We start from the raw sequence: 18414 nt of genomic DNA, 5'->3' as shown, positions 1-18414 counted from the left end.
TTAGGGGCCTTTTTACTTTTCTTTATGGCTGTATGAATTTTATGGTACTGGCTGTGCAGCAGTCCTGTTTCATTGATGGCAGCATCCCACAAGTGTTCCAGCCATGGATCTGAACCCATCTTGAGCTGAGCAATGCCTGGAAGCCAGGTCTCCCACTTTGCTAGTGCTCTAGCTGGCAAAGTGGTGGGTCTCACTGCCAGCTGGGCTGGGAAAGAAGAAACCTCTTGCTTACCCAAATTCAGAGCTTAAGTGCCAAAGACTAGGAAAGAGTTTGGGGTACTAGCTGCTGTTCAGTTTTGGTGGTCAAATCTATGAGGAGATGTGTGAGTCAGCCTAAGACTTGACATGTGAGCTCTGCAGCAGTTTTTTTCTTGTGAACAAAGCCTTATGCTGGCTAGTGTGACCTGACTGCGCACTGAAGGAGTTGTATCCTTCGGCTGCTATCTCAGCACTTTGAATTTTTCCCAGCTAGCTTAACCAGAACAGTCGTCTGTGTGCCTATGCCTTAATCTTTCTCAATTTAATACCTGTTCCCTTATGCAAAGGGAGCTGGGAGTGTGGGGGTTATGAGAAGTCTGTTCTGATTCTCTGATACAGATGAGGGCCTGTGCAGTCTTAAGACTCAAGTGTTTTAGTCCTGCCTTCTCTCGTGATCAAATGGTGAGCCAAGGCATCATCACTGAGCACCAGGCATTGAGTGGAGACAGTAGCCTACCCTTTCCAAAAGCCATCACACAACATAACAGCTCCATCAAGGCAGTGAGGTCTGAGGCTTCTGCAAGGGCATAACTCTGGGCTGGGACAAAGTTCACTTGTCTCCTGGCTTGGCTTCGGGATGACAGCTCATAGACAGAAGTCAGCCAAACTACACAAATCTCCGGCAGATGTTTCCAACTAGAACGGTCACATTTTAATGTGTAGGATGTTTGGCCAGGTCTTAATATGGGGCAGGCCTCTTTATTTATAGAAAATGTCTATAATTGTATCTTTCTATGCAAAGCAGTTATCAGATGCCCTGGTGTCACAACTGCAGTGGGTTATACGACACTGGCATTTGCTTAATACCTGCAGGCCATCTTCACCCCTTTGCAGCATCAAAAAAAAAAAAAAACGTACATTAGCTGAGGGATTAGTGCATCCTCTGACAATTACTCCTCTCATTTGTCGCCTTCCCTGATTGGCAAAATGTGCAGCTTCAGAGCTTGAGGTTCTGCGCAATCCAGCCCTGGACAGCTGTGACTTTGGTGTAGACACCAGGGAAGTACGGCCTGGCACAGCCATAGCCCCAGCTTGTGATTCCTGCTAGAAACCACTTCCCTGAGGGTTCTTTACATGCCAGGGGCCCACCTGCATCGCCCTGCAAAGAGAGGAAAAGGGTTCTGTATCAAGCCAAAAAGGCAGCCCAGCCCCTCCAGCTGTGAGATGTTCTTTCTCTCTGGGACACAGGAGCTTTTGCTCTCCTGTTCCCCACCTCCCCAAGCTGGAGGACTGCTCAGTGATGTACCTGCATGCACAATCTGAGGTTGGGGTTCTGGAACACGGAAGAGTGTGGTCTCTTGCTTGGCATTACCTCTCTGCATGTTTCCCTGACCTGTCCCATGTTGGTGGGGCAAGTAGGACGACGTGTATGCAGGATGGCCTTGGATAATGGCAACAGCCAGTGGAGATGCATGGACAGACAGCTGAGCTAGTGGAGGCGGGGCAAGGCCCTCCTGAGAGGGTATAGCCCAGGGACTTTGCACAAGTTTGCTCTGTCCCACCCACAGCATTTGCTGCTCTCACACTCACTGAACAACTGTCGACGGTGCCCTGTGGGAAACCGGCACACACCATCCTGCTGCTGATCTGGACAGGGTAGAACTTTTTGCAGGCCTGGTCTCCAATCATGTTCACTGCTGCTTTTTGCAGATACTTTGACATGAGACCTGAGGAGGCAAGTATCACTGTTAGCTTGGTGCAGAGCACATGAGAAGCAGCGGCATGTGTAGGAGTGGGGTCTCTGCGGCCTTATTTGCTTGCCAAAGGGAGAGACCTGCACTGGGAAAATGAACCAGGCCTGGTTTCTCCCCAGCAGAGCAAGCACAGGAGGCTCACTTTGGTGTGTAGTTTGTCAGGCAGCTCAGCTGACCAGATAGAAATGGTATCAGGGTGGTCCTGGTTCAGCAGGAGCACAGCAGGAGCAGCTGCTACAGGGATGGGGAGCAGAGTGGCTGGCACATAGAAAGCTTGGGAAGGCTGCAGGAGGACAGAGATGTAACCAAATGGAGGAGTACAGTGCATGGCAGCTGGGGAGGAGATTGTGGTGACACCAGGCCTTGCCCAGGTTGCTATCCCCTGCAGGGCCTGGCCTGGCATGGGAAGTGCTTGGAGCAGTGGAGTGGGCATCATAGATGTTTTGGGCTTGCAGGGTAGGCGGCACTTAGCTTGGCCATCATGGATGTGAGGGAGACCTCTCAGCCAGTACCTCCTTCCTTTGTGGAGCCCCAGCCTGTGATGAAGCATGTGGCTCCTTCACGGAAGATGTGTGAATTGTCTGGGAGACATATCGGTTTGATGGTGTTGCTGAACTTGACGGGCATGTTCAGTTCTAGCAGTGCCACATCGTAGTCCAGGCTGTAGACGTTGTAAAAAGGGTGCTTGTAGATACGGAATATTTTCTCCATTTTGCCATTGATGCCACTCAGGAATGGTGTTCCTAGAAAGGCTACCCACATTTTGGGGTCACTGTAACTGCAGAAAGACAGCAAACCTGACTGTTAGGTGCATGGCCTCATAAGGAGGGCTGTTCTTCCATTTGTGGGGCTGGAATGCACTATGGCCACACCTTGTGAGGCCAGGACCCCTGTCTCCATCACACTGTGAACATACCCAGGCTTTGCTCCACTCATTACTCTTCACCTGTACCTGTCAGGGCACATCTGTAATAGGGAGTATGTACTTCCAGTGGGGCACAGCATCTCAGCCATGGTGCTGGACTGCGATGAAGGGGAAGGGCAGGTGGGCTGACCTTGTGGCGTGGCGAGGCCAGCTTCACTAGCCCATCTCAGACTTACATATCAAAGCAGTGAGCTGCAGAGAGCAGCCACCGGTCGGCAATGAGGACAGCACCACACTTGTGCTCCTTACGCTGAAGCCAGAGACTGACTTGCCAGGGCCATTCTCCTTGAGCCGCAGTGCTGCCACCCACGATCTTGCTGAAGGCCAGAGCAGTTGTTAAGCCACAGTCTGGGACAGAAGAAGAGGCACCATGGTTTTAAGTAACCGTAAGTGAAAGGGATACCTTCCCTCCTTCAATAGCCCATGCCATACAGCAGCCTTCTGGGGAGACATATGCAGGCCGGTAGGATGTGATGAATTTCATTCACCCATCTGAGGCAAGGCTTGGCAGACATGGTGTGGTTTGGGAACTTTGACTTGTTATAGCAGATCACACCTTCCAGGGATGTGGTACCTGAGGAGGGGACGTTTGGATGAACTGGCTGAGCTGTCTCTCAGCAAGGAATGTGCAGTCCAAGGAGCAGTCCCAGGGATGACACGTCATCTTCTGGGCTGCCACATTATGCACAGCTGTCTTGCCAGCTTGTACTAGACTGACTAGCCAAAGGGCCTGTGTGCTGGGAAACGGGTTCTAATGTTTATAGTGTAGGAGAAGAGGCCACATTCCCTGTCAGAAAATTTGGACCCTGCTCATCCAAGCTTTATCTTGTTATAGGCTTTGGCAGACCAAATAGGACCTGGACCACAAGGGGCTTGCCCAGGCCCCCAGTGTACAACGTGGGGCCCAGGACAGCCCATGTGAAGTTGGTGGCTTGCACTGGGGAGGCTGGGTGATGTAGAATAAGGCTGGGCAGCAGTCGCAGGCTGCAAAGCTGTACTCACCACAGTTGCGCTCATCGAAGCCATTGCTGCAGTCAACAATGCCATCACATTCAGGATTTTCTTTTCCAATACAGACCTTGCTGGAACACTTGAAGGTGAGGCTGGTACAAGGCACCACTGGAAGGCAATAACCCATAGCCTGCTCAGTACCCTCTGCTGGGGCCAGAGGACTCCTACTAACATGTCAATAAATCTGTCATCAATTTTACCTGCGATTTGGGTGGGCTTGGCAGGCTCAGTGGTTTTCAGAGCAGTGGTAGTTTCTTTCCTGGCTGTGGTCATCTTCATCCCCAGAGTGGTTCTGTTGATTGGACTTGCAGCTGTTGTGCTGGGCTGGTGGGTGACAATGGCTGCAGTAGAAGTTCTAGTGATGGCTGAGCTGGAAGGGGTGCCTCTGCCAGGACTGGGCAACTGCGAGATGGTATCCAGGATCCAGTCTTTGAGTTTGGTAATTCTGGAGTACACACCAGGTTTCATAGCCTGTGCACAACCAATTCCCCAACTCACGATGCCAGCCAGATAAAACACTCCTGGGGTCACCTCACAGGCCAAGGGTCCACCTGAATCTCCCTGAGGAAGAAACAAGGCAATGGCTGCTCAGCCCAATCTCCCCAAGACAGGTCTAACTGGAGCTGCCCCTCAGCCATACTGGGAGGAATTAGCTTGCCCCAAACTCTTCTTTCTCCAGCCCCATGGGGCTGTCTGCTGCCATGCAGCGTGTGTGCAAAGCAGGAATGTGCAGAGGCTGAAACTAGGGTCAATGGCTCAAGCTGGCTTCACAGATACAAGAGGCATTTGTCATGAAAGTTAATAGCTCCTGGCAGCACCTTTCCACAAGTGAAGGACAGCCACCACCAACTACCACTGTCTCGCTGCCACAGGAGGAGACCTGCTTCATCCAGGACTCCAGACTGGACAGACAGAGCAGTGGGATGTTGGTTTAAGTCATGCTCAATTTGATGGAGCTTTATTTACTTTTCTAAAGCTCCAAGGCAGTGGGCTGGGTTCTTTTTTGAGCTAAGGTACATGTGGATTACAGCCACAGCAGCTCAGCAAATATTTCTCAAGGATGTGCTGAGGCTGTGAGTTAGCCCAGCTTTCTGGAACAATCCACAGTGGAGTAGAGAAATCCCAGACTCTTACCTGGCATGAGTCTATGTTCCCCTCCAGGAAGCCAGCACAGATCATTTGGTCAGTGAGGGAAAAGTTGTAGAGGAAGTTGCAGGTCTTCTGGTCTATGATGCCCACAGAGGCTTTCTGCAGGATCTCAGGTTTGGTGACTGCATGAAAACCACGGGATTAGTGAGTGCAGCGGAGGAGAGTGGGAGCTAATGGCTTTTAGACTGACCCAACACGTATTTCAGGAAAACAGGCTCTAATCCCACACAGGAGTTGGGTCCCATGTGAGCTGCTCTCTCAGCAGCCCTGAAGCTCCTGGCTCACCACAGGGTGCCGTTTCATACCTGTGCAAAGGATACTGCACACCGGCAGCAAGTTTCTGTTGCCTTGACAGCTTGTGGGCTCCTGGTCAACTGTTAGAGGGACAGCAGGACTTCCTTGGTAGCACATGTGCCACCCTCAGGCCTTCTCCCTACAGTGGTATCTTTGCTTTTTCTAATTGCTTGGAATATCTTTGCAACTGAGCGTGGTTGCTGAGGCCGACATACTGTCCTGCCAGAGCTACAGCAGGCCACTGAGGCAGTGCCCCATGCTTGCTCAACATGGGAGAACTACTGAGGGGAGCCCAGCAGGTTTCTCCTGGTGCCTGCCAAGCTGCTTTCTCCTTTTTTGTGTTTGCTGGTGGCTCCTAAATAACTGGGGTTTAAGGCAGTGCTCTGTGTGCCCTTATTCTTGCTTATTCTTGTGTTTGTCAGTTCCTGACTGTCCCTGTTACTGTCCCCTGTCCTGTATGCTCCCAGGACTGTTTGGGTTGCAGTAGCACAGGCTTTGCTGCCGAATCTCTCACTGCTCCAGAGCAAATCAACTGGTAATGCATCACTGCTTACCATTCCCTTCTTGGAGGCTACCCCACCCAGAAATTATGCATTTCTTGCCAACAGGAAACTTCTGCGCAGCAAGTGGGAGACAGATGGGCTGGATGTATTTGTTGAAGGCAAGAGGTCTTGTCAGCTCAAGTACAGCCACATCAAAGTCCAGAAAAATAGGGTTGAAGAGGGGATGCTGGATCACTCTTGTGACATTGACTTTCACTGCATTCCCATCTGTTCCATTTAGTGATGTTGTTCCCACATAGGCTTCAATCTCTTCTGGATTTGTCCTGCAAATACATAATCCTAAACATGCATGCTCACACGCATATGCCTAGCTTGAATTCTGACATTTAAATTGCAGACAACTTTAAAGGATCAGTGTTTGAAACCTTACTTTACCAAAGCAGAGCCCAGCACACAGAAGAGCAGCCCTGCTAAGTCAGGCCCAAAGAACTGTTTCCAGCAGTGGCACATGTTGGATGTCTCCCGAAGAGCCTGTAAACATGTAGTAATCCTCTCCTCACCTCCAGAAATTTGTGATTTCAGGAGTGTTCTGGCAGGCAGATGATGTCTCTATTCAGTGGGTCTTGATGGATTTTGGGTTTTATTTGGATTTTTCTAGAGCTGTGTTTTATTCCCTAATCACTTTGTCTATACCCTTCATAATTGTATAGCCCCTATCACACACTCCCTTCCCACCCAGTTGTCTCTTTTCCCAAGTCTAGTCTGATCTATTTTGTCATGCTTGTTATGGATGCTGATCCACACCCAGCTCATCCTTGTGTCTTGTGTTAGCCTTTTTACAATGTTATTCTAGCACTGCATGCAATGTTTGAGAAGTAGGTATGCTGCGGATTACCAGCAACATACTGGTAATTTTAGTTGTTTTTCTAATAATTACTAGCATTCACTTGCTTTTTAATTGCCATTGCCCACAGAACTGCTGCTCTCATAGCAATATCCTCAGTATTTCTGTCCTTGTTATCTGAATGGTAAAAGCTGATGGAAACCCATCATCATCTGCAGAGGTAGAACTGCTTTTTTGCTATGTGCCTCACTTCACAGTTGCCTACCTTGCGTTTCACTTGCTGCTTTATTGCCCAGCTATTTAATGCATGAGGTTGTCTTGAAACTCTTCATAGTTTGTCCCCCACCTTTTCTGCCTTCAGGACTTTTTATTTTTGACAAACATTATCCTCTTTATCTAGGTTATTTATAAATATGGGCTTGGGCTCTTGCTGTTTAACAGAACTATGCAGGATTGAACTGACCACAGCTGACCATGTGTCTCTATTTCCTATATTATAGCCAAGTTTTAAAGTTAAATTTCTTGAAGAAACTCTCTTGTGGCACCTGTCCTTTTCCACCCTTGTTAGATGTGTTGTCCTTGCTCCCTGCCCAGGCTACTTTAACCTTTCCCTGCCTCATCCTAGCATCCCCACAAAAACCCTTTTACTATGAATCTCTAGCTAGAACAAAAATTAATATCCAGTGTGGGTTCTTGTTTTTCCCCAGTGACTCCAGTGCCACAGCTGTGGGTTTGGCTACACGGCCATGTAGGGCTGCACAGCTCTGTGCCAGTGGGCAGGTGAGCTGGAACAGCAGTGCTAGCAGGGATGGACTCTTACTCATTGAAGCAGTGAGCTGCTGACAGCAGCCAGCGGTCCCCAATTATGGTGGCTCCACAGAAATGCCTTGAGTCTTCTTTCAGGCTGACTTGCCAGGGGATCTCTCCTCTGGAAGCATCTGTTCCTCCCACGATCTTGCTGGGTTTAGAGAACCCAGGTCGTCCTCCACACTCTGAACAGAAACCAAAGCATGACTTGTGAGTGCTCCTAGGAGAAGAGAAGCAAGGAGAGACTTTTGCTCTCTCGAACCAGTAAGTCTGAGCAGGGACAGGTCAGAGCTGAAGTGTGAGGCATCTACCCAAGCCCTGCCTGCTGATCATGGCAGTCCCTGATGGTGGCTGTGCACAGCCATACATGGGCTTTCACCCTAACTTGCTCTTGGCAAGTCCGTAATCCTGTGCCTTTCTCGAAGGCAGAGTAACCAGCAGCTCTGTGCCTCTTAGCCTTGCCATTCTAGATAAAAAAGTTAATCTGAAATTTAGAGAAATACCCTACATCTGTGTGTCCCTGCAGAGCTGCTGGGAGAGCTCCTTGGAGCTGACAGGTCATCCTATGGACACCTGCCCTCCTTCCCTTCAGGGAGAAGGTGCATGGCTGCTGTGAAGTTGCAGCCATCAACTTTGAACTGCTGGGAGGTCCTTAAGTGGCAAACAAAAATGAGTGGTCAACAGGTTAAACAGTGTCAGATGCTGCTGTGTCTTAGTACCCTGTCCTGGGCCTGCTGGAGCAAACCAATTACACAGACAGCAGGCAAAATTACACATGCAGTTGCATAAGCAAAGGAGTCCATGAAACTCATCTGTGCAGGTACTGAGTGACATTGCCAAGCTGCTCTGGGCTGAGCCAGGGCAGCCAGATAGCGTCACTTGTGCCTTGGCCCTTAGCACTTAGGCAAGGGTTGTGTGGGTCACCCTACTGAAAGTCATTTCAGCTCAGCGGAATAACGAACCTGACATTTGGACCTGTACCAGCCACTCTTCCTGTCAAGGTGCATCCACCCTGTGGGTGCTCATACCTTGTGGTCTTGATGCAGTCACTGGCTTGCTGGCAGCTGGGGCTGGTGAAGTGGTGGGGATTGCTCCGCTGGTGGTGGTGGTGAGCTCTTCAGAGCTGACCATGTTACTATTAGTACTGGAGTGTATTGGAGGGACAGTACGGGCTATAGACATGGGGAAGGCAGAAATAGCATCCAAGATCCAGTCTCTGAGTTTGGTAACACGTGTGTATACCCCAGGCCGCCTAGCTTCAGCACATCCAATTCCCCAACTCACGATTCCTGCCAGGAAAAACTTGCCAGATGGTTCTTCGCAAACCAGAGGCCCACCAGAGTCACCCTGCAAGAGAAGCCAGGTGGTGAGCTCTCCCTGGAGAGGCTCCAAGCTTGCCCTGGCCACCCTCTGCCAGACTGTGTCTCCCTGTGTACCCCAGCTCACCTCTGCTTATTTGCTCCAGCCTAGTGATGAGTGAAGCACCTCCTGTGCTAGCCTTTGGGTGCTCCTCTGCATGGGCACACTCCTGCTATTAAGCAATAGCCTTGTGCCCTTGATATGCCAGAAGAGCACAAGGACATCCTCATAAAATCTAGGGTAAGCATTTCTACTGGTTTAATCATTTGTTGCTGTTAGGGTTAAGCCCAGCAGCCCCTAAACAGCCAGATGATGGGTGTTCGTTGCATGATACGCAGCCCAGGGAGACCATGCTAATCTTTGCATGATGTTTGCTTGATTTGGCCTATGGTTCCCTGGTCAATTCTTTGGTACTGTGGGGCCATATGAGTGTCACTGATGTAGGACATGTGGCGTTTGTGAAGCTAGCAGTGCCTTCTGGGGTGATTGCTCTAGGTGAATAACGAATAACCGGATGGGTTGTTACATTCATGATCCAACCTCAAATCTTCCATTCTTGGCCCCTTCTCTGGTGTTTGTGCTGCATTTGGTGTGGAAATATGAAGCGCTACCACCAGAGAAGTGCAGTTTTGCTCAGCTGGTGGCTTGCAGGTATGAAGGGCCCTGCCAAACCACAGGGACAGCCATGGAAATCACAGTCCTCCCCTCACAACACAGTCCTCCTCTCCCCACACATTGTGAAAGGCAGGATTTTCTCCAGCTGACCACTTGCAATTCCAGGCTGGATAAAGGCTAACTAGGAAAAACACAAAGTTGTTCACCAAAAACTGTGGTGTGTGTTTTAGTTTCAACTGCTGCCCTTCGCCATCTGGATTTTGATCTGAGGACCTGCCAGGTACATTGGTAGCGCCAGCCCTGAATACAGCTCAGGAAGTAGAGAAAAGTAGTTACAAAGCCAAAAGAGCCCCTTAAACAGCACTGCCCTGCTCTAAGCACTAGAAAACATATCCTCATTTTTGTCTTCTGCAGTCCCCGATCTTTGGGTCCAAGGCATGGCCTCAAACCTTGGGGGAGGAACTGTGACCATGGTGTCAGATCTTGCTTCTTGAAGTGCTGCTTGGTGCATACTGGGAGGGAAATGACTCATGTGAGGAGGGGTGCCAGCTTCCCTGGGCAAAGCTTACCTGGCAGGAGTCGATTTTCCCCTCCAGATAGCCAGCACACAGCATCCTATCTGTGAGGACGTGGCTGTAGAGGCTGGAGCACAGCATCTGGTCCAGCAGCTCCACTGTTGCTTTCTGCAGGAACTCAGGTTTCACCACTAAATGAGAAAGATGCAACCGTGAGCTCACCGCAGAGAGCCTTGCACAGGACCAGCTCCCCATGTCACAGCCCACCCTGGCTGGCCAGAGCACAGCCTGAGCTCCCTTCTCCGGTACTTCCTGCACTGCTCACACCCCACCATGTCTACTCTGCTGCCTGCCACACTTTGCTTACAGAAATCCTCCTTGAGGTAGCCCCAGCCGGAGATAAGGCACTTCTTGCTGGTGGGGAAGTGATGCCCAGCATCTGGCAGGCACACAGGCTGGATGTACTTAGTGAAGGTGACAGGTCTTTTCAGCTCCAGCACAGCCACGTCGTAGTCAGCTGTGTCAGCATTGTAGGAGGGGTGCAGGATAATCCGTGCGATGCCCATTTTCACTGCACCGCTGTCTGAGCCTCTGAGGGAGGTGGTCCCTGTGTAAGCTGCCCACATGCCTGGGTCCTGAAACCTGGAAGAGAAACACAGCTGGGACTGTGTGAGCCTGCAGCCACAGCATCACCCTGCAAACCAGAACTGCTTGGTGCAGGTGGTGCTGCCTACTGCCCATGCTGCCATCTGCTGTGGGACAGGAGGTCCCCATGCCTTAATCTGGTAGAGGAAGGAAACCAGGCATGATGGCGCAGTGTGGTACAGCAGGAGCTTGGGCTGGAAGATACAGCAGCTTTTGGAAATGGGGGCGGGGGGGATGGCAGTGCAAGCGAGCTTACTCAGTAAAGCAGTGAGCGGCAGACACCAGCCACTTCTCTGTGAGGACTGCAGCACCACAGAAGTGCTCATTGTTCTCTCGCAGGCTGACTTGCCATGGGAACTCCCCTCTGGATGCCTCTGAGCCTCCAACGATCCTGGTGGCAGTCTGCATGGCAGGGCGGCTCCCACAGTCTGAAAGGGAGGAGAGAGCCAGTGCATCAGGATCCTGCCACCGCCCCAGCAAAGTGCTCTTGGGGGCAAGTGGGAAAAGCTGCTTCAGCTTTGTGCATACTCCCAGCACATACTCAAGCAGCAGGACATTGCCAGGGATGTCACAGGGCAGACTTTAACCTGCAGGCTTGGAAAAGAGCATGGCAAAGCACTGGCCCATCACAGCATCCTCCCTGAAACTCATCTAAAGCAAGAAATTCTGGAGGGAGGTATCTTGGCTAGTTTCACAAGCTCAGCCACTGTCTCGTGATATGCTCCCAGCAACTTGTAGGCCTGTGGTGCCTGCCCAGCACACCAGCCCACCAGGAAGGTGTGCCCTGTCATGAGCCTTTGCAGTTGGTGGTGGGACCAAGGTGTTTCTAGGGTACAATTCCCCTCATCCTGATGCAGACATCTACTATTGGCCTGACAAGTTGTGGCATGTCCTTGGCTCTCTTCAGTGCCCAGAAGCCCAGTGGTGTTACAACTGTCAAAGTCTGCAGCAGCGGGTTGTGGCCTGTACCCCATGACCAGGAGACCTGCTGTGAGGCTCACCACAGCCCCTTTCATCAGAGGCCTCGACACAGTCTTTTTGGCCATTGCATTCAGGGTTTCTTTCCACACGCACTGGGTGTTGAGGCAAGTGAATGTGTCTCAGGGCAGCTCCCTGGGGACAGCAAGGCTTGAGTCACCCGTGTCTTCTGCAGCCCTCCCAGCAACTGTTCCCTGGCTTCCCCAGGGGCAACCACTGTGGTGTCCTTGTCACTCTGCTCCCTGGCAGTGCCAGTGTCCCTGCGGGATGGAGCTGGGAGCAGAGCTGCAGCTCTTACTGAGCTTGCAGGGGGAAAGGGGTGTAGGGCCCTGGACCACCAGGTTATGAACAAGATGGGGCACAAATGCCTCATATCTGCAGCCAGGCCACCGGTGAGGTTACAGGTCAGGCTGCAGAGTGCAGCCAAGGGAGCTGGGGCAGATGGCTCTTCCTACTGCCTGGCTCTTACCTGATTTCAGTCCAGGTCTGTGGGGAGAAACCTCACTGGGACCTGTGACAAAGTAGAAGGAATGGGGATTAGTGAGGGTATCCCAGTAGGGGGCACAGGAGCTGCATGCTCCCGTGGACTGTGCTGCTCCTGGACCAGGGCTGGCAGAGGCTTTGCTTCATCTTTTCCTCCTGCCTGGCAATCGCTTTCCCTGCCCCATGGCCAGCGGTGATCTCCGGGCCCGGGGCCCTTCCTCAGTTTGCTCCACCAGGCACAGTGGAGGAGCAGCTGTCTACAGTTCTGCAGGCTGTGGGGGTGATCCCAGGTGCAGGGAGAAATTCCCTAGAGCTGTGGCAGTGAGCTGCCTCCCAGGAGCAGGCTCCAAGGCTGAAGTTATGCAGGGCTGTTGCCTAAAGCCAAGAGGTGTCTGTGCTACCATTTGGGCTGCACAAGGCTCCCAAAGGTCCAGGGACCCTGCCCATCGTTGCAGGAAGTGCAGAGGATGCTGCAGAGGAACCCACACCTTCATGTTTTCCAGGCACGGTTTTTAAATCCACTGGACCTGGAGTCCTACTGTTATCTAAAATTGATGCTGCTATAGAATGTCCATTGTAAAGCCCTACCTTTATCTATACCTTGTTTGTTTAATAGATTGCTAATGACAAATTGTCCAGGAACAGGATACAAGGTGATGTATTATTGTCTTGACTAGTAAACCATGAAGAGTTTCTAAGGATCTGCCAAGAAGGAAAGTAGGGGAAAGGTAATTTCGGCAGGGGGAGACTGCGACCACCAACTCAATTAAAAACTAGAGAGACTACCCCCCTCCTCCACTCTCCTTGAGCATGCGTAGTAAGTTAAAATCATACTGTACCTTTAAATTTAAGCAAAGAAGATATGAACCAGTAAGAGACAAGTATGCTTAGCTAATTTAATGATTATGTAGTAGATAGGTGTGGTGTGTTAACTGTAATGTATAAAATTTAGAGAAAACTTTGGTAGGTGTGCTAGCTTTGTGGAATTACCACCTAGCACCCACCTCTGCACAGAAATGAAATAAAACAGTATCTCATCTCAGTGTGTGAAGATTGGCTTATTGCACACTGGGTGAACAAGCCCTATTTGGGACAACACTATGGTCACATGCAACTCCACAGTCACTGAAGGAAAGGAGAATATCTAGTCAGGTAGTTTTAGAGAATAATTTAAATATGAGAAATATCTACCTAAGCAGGAATTATTGCTACAACTCTGGGGACTGCTTAAGGGCTGCTGTGCACTTGTAGGTATAGATAACCCAGCAATTAACCTCCTGAGGCTTGATCTCCCGTCCCTCAGGCTGGTTCCAGGTGCTGCAAGAAAAACCAAAGCAGCTGCAATTTATGCTTTAGCCTCTGTTGTTGCTTCAGGCCCCCAAAGCTGCTCTTGCAGGGCAGAGAGCAGCAGGACAGCATTTAGCTTTGGAGGGGGACCTGGGGGACTCCCCACGAATGTCTGTTCAGCAACTGCCAAGAGTGAGGCATGGTTCTGCTGCTGTTTTGTGAAGCTGGTACCACCTGGGAGCCAGGCAGAACATCTTTTGTTGGTTTGCTTGGGTGCCTGGCAGGACCTCCATTTCTAACATTGCTGCTGGGCACGAAGCCTTGACTGGACATCCAAAGCTAAAGCTCTGCAGCAGTTTGCCTGTCTGAGACACAGTTTGTGGTTTTGCTAGTGTGACCTTTGGTGCTAGCAACACCAGCGCAGGGCACCTTGGTCTGGCTGCCCAGCAGTTGCAGGAGGAACATACCTGTAAGAGAAGCTGAGGATATAGTCCCATAAGCAGCCAGGGAGAGACCCTGCTCATGCAGGGCAGCCGCCAGCCCGTGCCTGAAAGCTTCCTCCTCCATAGTAGAGCTCAGGGGCTGGGAATCCTGGGGGGTGAAGTGGAGGCGGAAACGGACAATCACACTTGAGTTTCCATTCCTACTGGAAGACAGAAAATTAATGGGTACGTTGACTCCATGGTCAGTACAAGGGACAGGCTCTTGTGCTAGCTGCCTACGGGGAACTCAAGGGAAACAAAACTAATTCTTAATAATTTAAGGTGCAAGTTTCTCTGGAGATGTGCTCTGGGTTTAAATGGTCATTTGCAATTTTTTCTTTGGTCCAAAGTTCAGCTTTGTTTGAACAAAGCCATTTTCTTCTGCCTTTCTGACTGCATTTCCAAATGGAAGAATTCAGAACAGTGGTGCAATCCCAGAAGAAAATCCAGCCTTGACCAAAAAGCAGTTTCTCTGTGTACTAGGTTTGAACAAGAACACAGGTGTGAGCTTACCTTCTTGGTGGAGCTTGTCAGAATGCCCTGAAACATGAGCTGAAGAGTCTGCAGAAAGAGCTGCCTACACTCACCTGTAGCCCAGGATGGTGCAACCAGTGCAGCTCCAGTACAGCTGTGAGTCCTGGAAACTGGACAGAAACTGCAAAACAAAGAACGATGGTCACACACTTACTTACTGGGCAGAAGACCCCAGGAAGATGGGACTAGATGATGCCTGGGATTTTGCGGGGAGCTGGAGCAAGCTGGAGCATCTTCTCTTGTCTCTGCAGGCAGCAGGAGCACCTGTGTCCAGCTCATGTGTAACCCTTTTCCACCCTGGCTCAGGGCACGAGGCACCACGTCCCTTCTTTATGCCTTCCTACCACCTCTCTTTTGCAAGGCACAGACCAGAGTACACATTTCCCACTCCACAAATATCTCTTAGGGCCCTGATGGGGCCTCTCAAAGTGCAGCTCAGCCCCACAACGTACCCTGCTGATATTTAAGAAATCCCTGTTTTCCTCGTGCCCTTGGCATCCAGATTCTGCTGAATGAGGACAGTTGAGCTGGGCCCTGGGGAACTGCCACAGTCTTTCCCAATTCTTTTCTTGGCAAGCCCAGCTCAACTCACCAGCCTCTCAAGAGCAGGTGTCAGCACCCTGTAGTAGTCTGAGCTCTCCATCTGTAAGCTGCTGTTGAATGTGATTCCTCGCAGCTCCACTGTGTGCTCAAAGCTGGTCTCTCTCACAGGATGACAGGCTGCCAGAGAGGGAAGGTGTCTGTCAGAGGCACAAAGGACACGTGGAGGTTTGGGGCCATGGCTGGACCCAGCTTTCCTCGCTGTCCGCTTTGCAACATGGGTCTCATCATGTCCTTTAGACCCACCTGATTTGAGCAGCTTGACTGTCCCTGACCACCCCAGGCTGCCTTGGGGGTGCCCTATGGATGTGCTGGGCTACCCCGCACACATGCTATAGGTGAAATTTGCACTGAACTAATTTGAACTTCAAAATGGTGGATTTTTGTCAAGCCTAAGACAAAAGTTCATGAACAGATGGGTGCAACCTGGCATTGCAATCCCAGATTGGCCCCATCCTTGCTGTAAAAGGCTGGGGAAAGGTATGCTGGGTACTGAAGCCAGCTTAGAAAGTGGTACTGTACAGTAGAGCTGTGCTGGTGGGATCTGTCAGGCTGCGGTCCAAACCAGAGTGCTGGCCTGAGGCAGCATCTGGCCATGGGGCACCAGAGGCAGCAGGAGGGAGGTGGGAGAGGCAAGGACACGGTGGTCATGTTCTGGAGTGGGACAGTAAAACAGGCAACGGTCAGTGGCTGCAGGAGGTTGTGATAGAAGATGGCTGGGGCAGCAGAGTACAGTGACAGGAAATTTGGGAGTTGCAGGGAGAGATTACAGGAGATGTATAGAGCATAGGTGTCATGCAACACTTAAAGTGCTTTAAAGTCAGATATTCAGAATGTGAGTTGACTACAGCCCTTGCAGTTTGTGTGTGTATGTGGGGCGAGCTGACCACATGTTGTCCTCAGCAGAAGGCTTTTGAGGATTTTTGCTATGAGAACTGTGAGCTGTGCAGTCCATTTCTTTTTTGGAGCAGATAAACTGAAAGAATGTACCTGGCTGCACACTCACCCAGCAGGATACCCACGTAGAGGGCTGTCACGCTGCCCACCGCTGCAGCAGCAATGGTTACTTTCCAGCAGCTGGCCCTCAGTCCCCTTCTCTGGGAGCCTAGCACTGGCTTTATCTGGTCCATGCTTTCTGAGCAGCTCTACAGATGGCCTCTGTGATTAAAAAGAAGAGGAGGAAAAGGATAAGACTGGGATGAAATGTGACATGCCAGTTATGGTTACTCCAGGCGCTCCAACCAGTGCATTATCGCAAGAAATAAAAGGATGGACACACACTGCGTCCCCTGAATGTGCCTCAGGCTGCAGTCAGGAGATTTTACTAATACATCCAGGTTGTAGGACCCGAACACATCAACCATGGTGGCCCCTCTCTGCCTGTTTCCCCTTCCCTTTCTTCCTAGAAGGCCACCACTGAGCATGGCCATATCCATTTTGAGTACGAACCAGCCTGATGCCGCCATCTCCATGCTCTGCACAGGCACTTTTGGTGACACAAGCTCTGGGTGAGCACTGAACCAGTGTCCCAGTTCACAGGCCCTGCCTCGGGGTCCAAGTAGAACAGCACACAGTACCTGCTCTTCAGCAGGCAGTCCCCCAGGCATGATCTAACAGTAGGGTTTCAAGGACCTACTGCCTGTGATGCCAGGGTGAACTGGTATGCCAGCTCATAGCAAGGGGTGAGTATGGACTGGGCTTGGCATCTTGGCTTGCTCTTTCTGCCTCAGATATCACCCCTAGTAAACATCCTAAAACCAACCAGTGTCACTAGCAGACGCTTTGATGCTGCTCAGGAGTCATGGAGCTGCAGTAGCAGGTGGAACAGTTAAGTTGGAAAGCACAACATTTATCTCAGAGTAATCTTACAGGCCTGCAAATAACAAGACTAGATTGCAGTCACATCCTTAAACATGAAACTCTGCGGTCTGAATAGAGAGCTACGGAGACAGACCTGCCTGGGACTCTGGCTAGTAAATGTAACAAAGCCAATTGGTACTGAAAACCTCAAGAATCCTTGGCTGCTTCTACTGGACCGTTCTGGCATGGCTACTGAAATCCTGAGACTAGGCTACTACTACTACTACATATGGCCCATGGCATATGCTGTGTGGATTAAAACTGGCTAACTTCACCCTGTAGTTGTTTATGAGGCAGGTTTCAGGGTGAGGTTTCATATATAGCCCAATGCTATTCCATATTTTTGCAAGAATTGTGAAAGAAATATAAAAATCACAGTCGGTAAATTCAGTGGGTGACAAAACTCACTACAGTGTTTACCAGAGAGCTCCCAGTGCCTAATAATCCAGAGCAATTAATATGTGCTTTAATTACGGCTATGCTACTACCCCAAGAGCAGTTTCTCCTTCCCTGTGGTCAGCACTGGCACTGGTGCTTCCAGTATTTTGCTTCAAGGGGTACAAATATCCTGCACAGGAACCAAAGCCTCTTCATATGATCTTTCCTTCCTCCTGAGATCAATGCAGTGGCCTCTGCTAGACTTGTTCAAGTATGTCAATGCTTTTCATGCACTGAAGATGCTCAGATGGGATATAGTATTCCAAATGTGACCTCAAAAGTGCCAAAACTAGGGCTCTTATCTTGTTTTTCTGTCTGCAGTCTTGCTAGTACAAGCCAGCCTGCGGTTGGCTGCCTTTTGCATGTCATCAACAACTGGATATTGGTAGGAATGAGACAGCCTGGGGCATCCCGCTTTATACACAGTCATTCGATCAGTCATACTTCAGCCATGTTAGTTTTTGCAAGAAGCCTAGTGAGACAAGAAGGGGCACTGATTTCCCCTGGCCCTAAAATGTATTAAATTAGAAGACACACAACCCTTCCCTTCAGACCAGGACACAAAAGTCTAAGACAATTTGGTTGGTCAGAGTTGAAATACATGGAAGTCCAGCCTTCTTGGCCAAAGGTCCAAAGTTCCTCAGCTTCAGAGTGAGTTTTTTTGAGGACTCAACCTCTAGCTGCTGGGAAACTTCAGATTTACAGGTCACACCAGAAGAGTCTTGGCAAAGCAAATTAATCTCTCAAACTTACTCTGCCTAGATATCAACAGCTTCGAGAACATAAAACCCACTCAGCTTTTCCTTCCTCAGTCCCAAATTCTGTCCTGCCAAGGGACATCTCGTCTGGTCACTTCTGCACCAGCCACTTCATGACAGTTTAGAAGACGCTGTGAGTGGTTGGGCTATAATAGCAGCTATTTACGGATGCTATAAATCAGGCTGTGACTTCAGCAAACAGGGAAGATGCAGAGGAACAGCCTTTTCTAATGCAAATGCATCTAGCAGAGAAAGAGGGAGAAAAGGACTCAGGACACAGGGAGCATGCACTGTTTCAGAAGAGCTTTTCAGTGTTTTCCAAGAGGCTCAGCAGCTCTTTAAACTGAAGCGTCTAGATAAGAGATTTTAAAAGGT

The 18414-nt window shown here is 50.3% G+C and overlaps 1 protein-coding gene across 1 annotated transcript; it reads right to left on the bottom strand.

The window, feature by feature from the left end:
• Positions 1–1195: 1195 nt before the first annotated feature.
• On the bottom strand, positions 1196–16113 carry TMPRSS9 (transmembrane serine protease 9). The gene is made up of 19 exons (XM_075723812.1): positions 15990–16113; positions 14976–15103; positions 14437–14504; positions 13835–14013; positions 12067–12108; positions 10876–11047; positions 10342–10616; positions 10029–10165; positions 8514–8832; positions 7499–7670; positions 5886–6157; positions 5023–5159; positions 4089–4449; positions 3880–3996; positions 3054–3225; positions 2905–2970; positions 2465–2730; positions 1789–1925; positions 1196–1357 (listed from the first exon to the last, which is right to left on the bottom strand). The coding sequence occupies exons 1-19, from the start codon at positions 16111–16113 to the stop codon at positions 1196–1198; spliced, it is 3306 nt and encodes a 1101-aa protein (XP_075579927.1).
• Between the last annotated feature and the right edge of the window lie 2301 nt (positions 16114–18414).

This window comes from Pelecanus crispus, chromosome 20, assembly GCF_030463565.1.
Source record: "Pelecanus crispus isolate bPelCri1 chromosome 20, bPelCri1.pri, whole genome shotgun sequence".
Lineage (NCBI taxonomy): Eukaryota > Metazoa > Chordata > Aves > Pelecaniformes > Pelecanidae > Pelecanus > Pelecanus crispus.
This window is presented reverse-complemented; position numbering and strand designations above follow the sequence as displayed.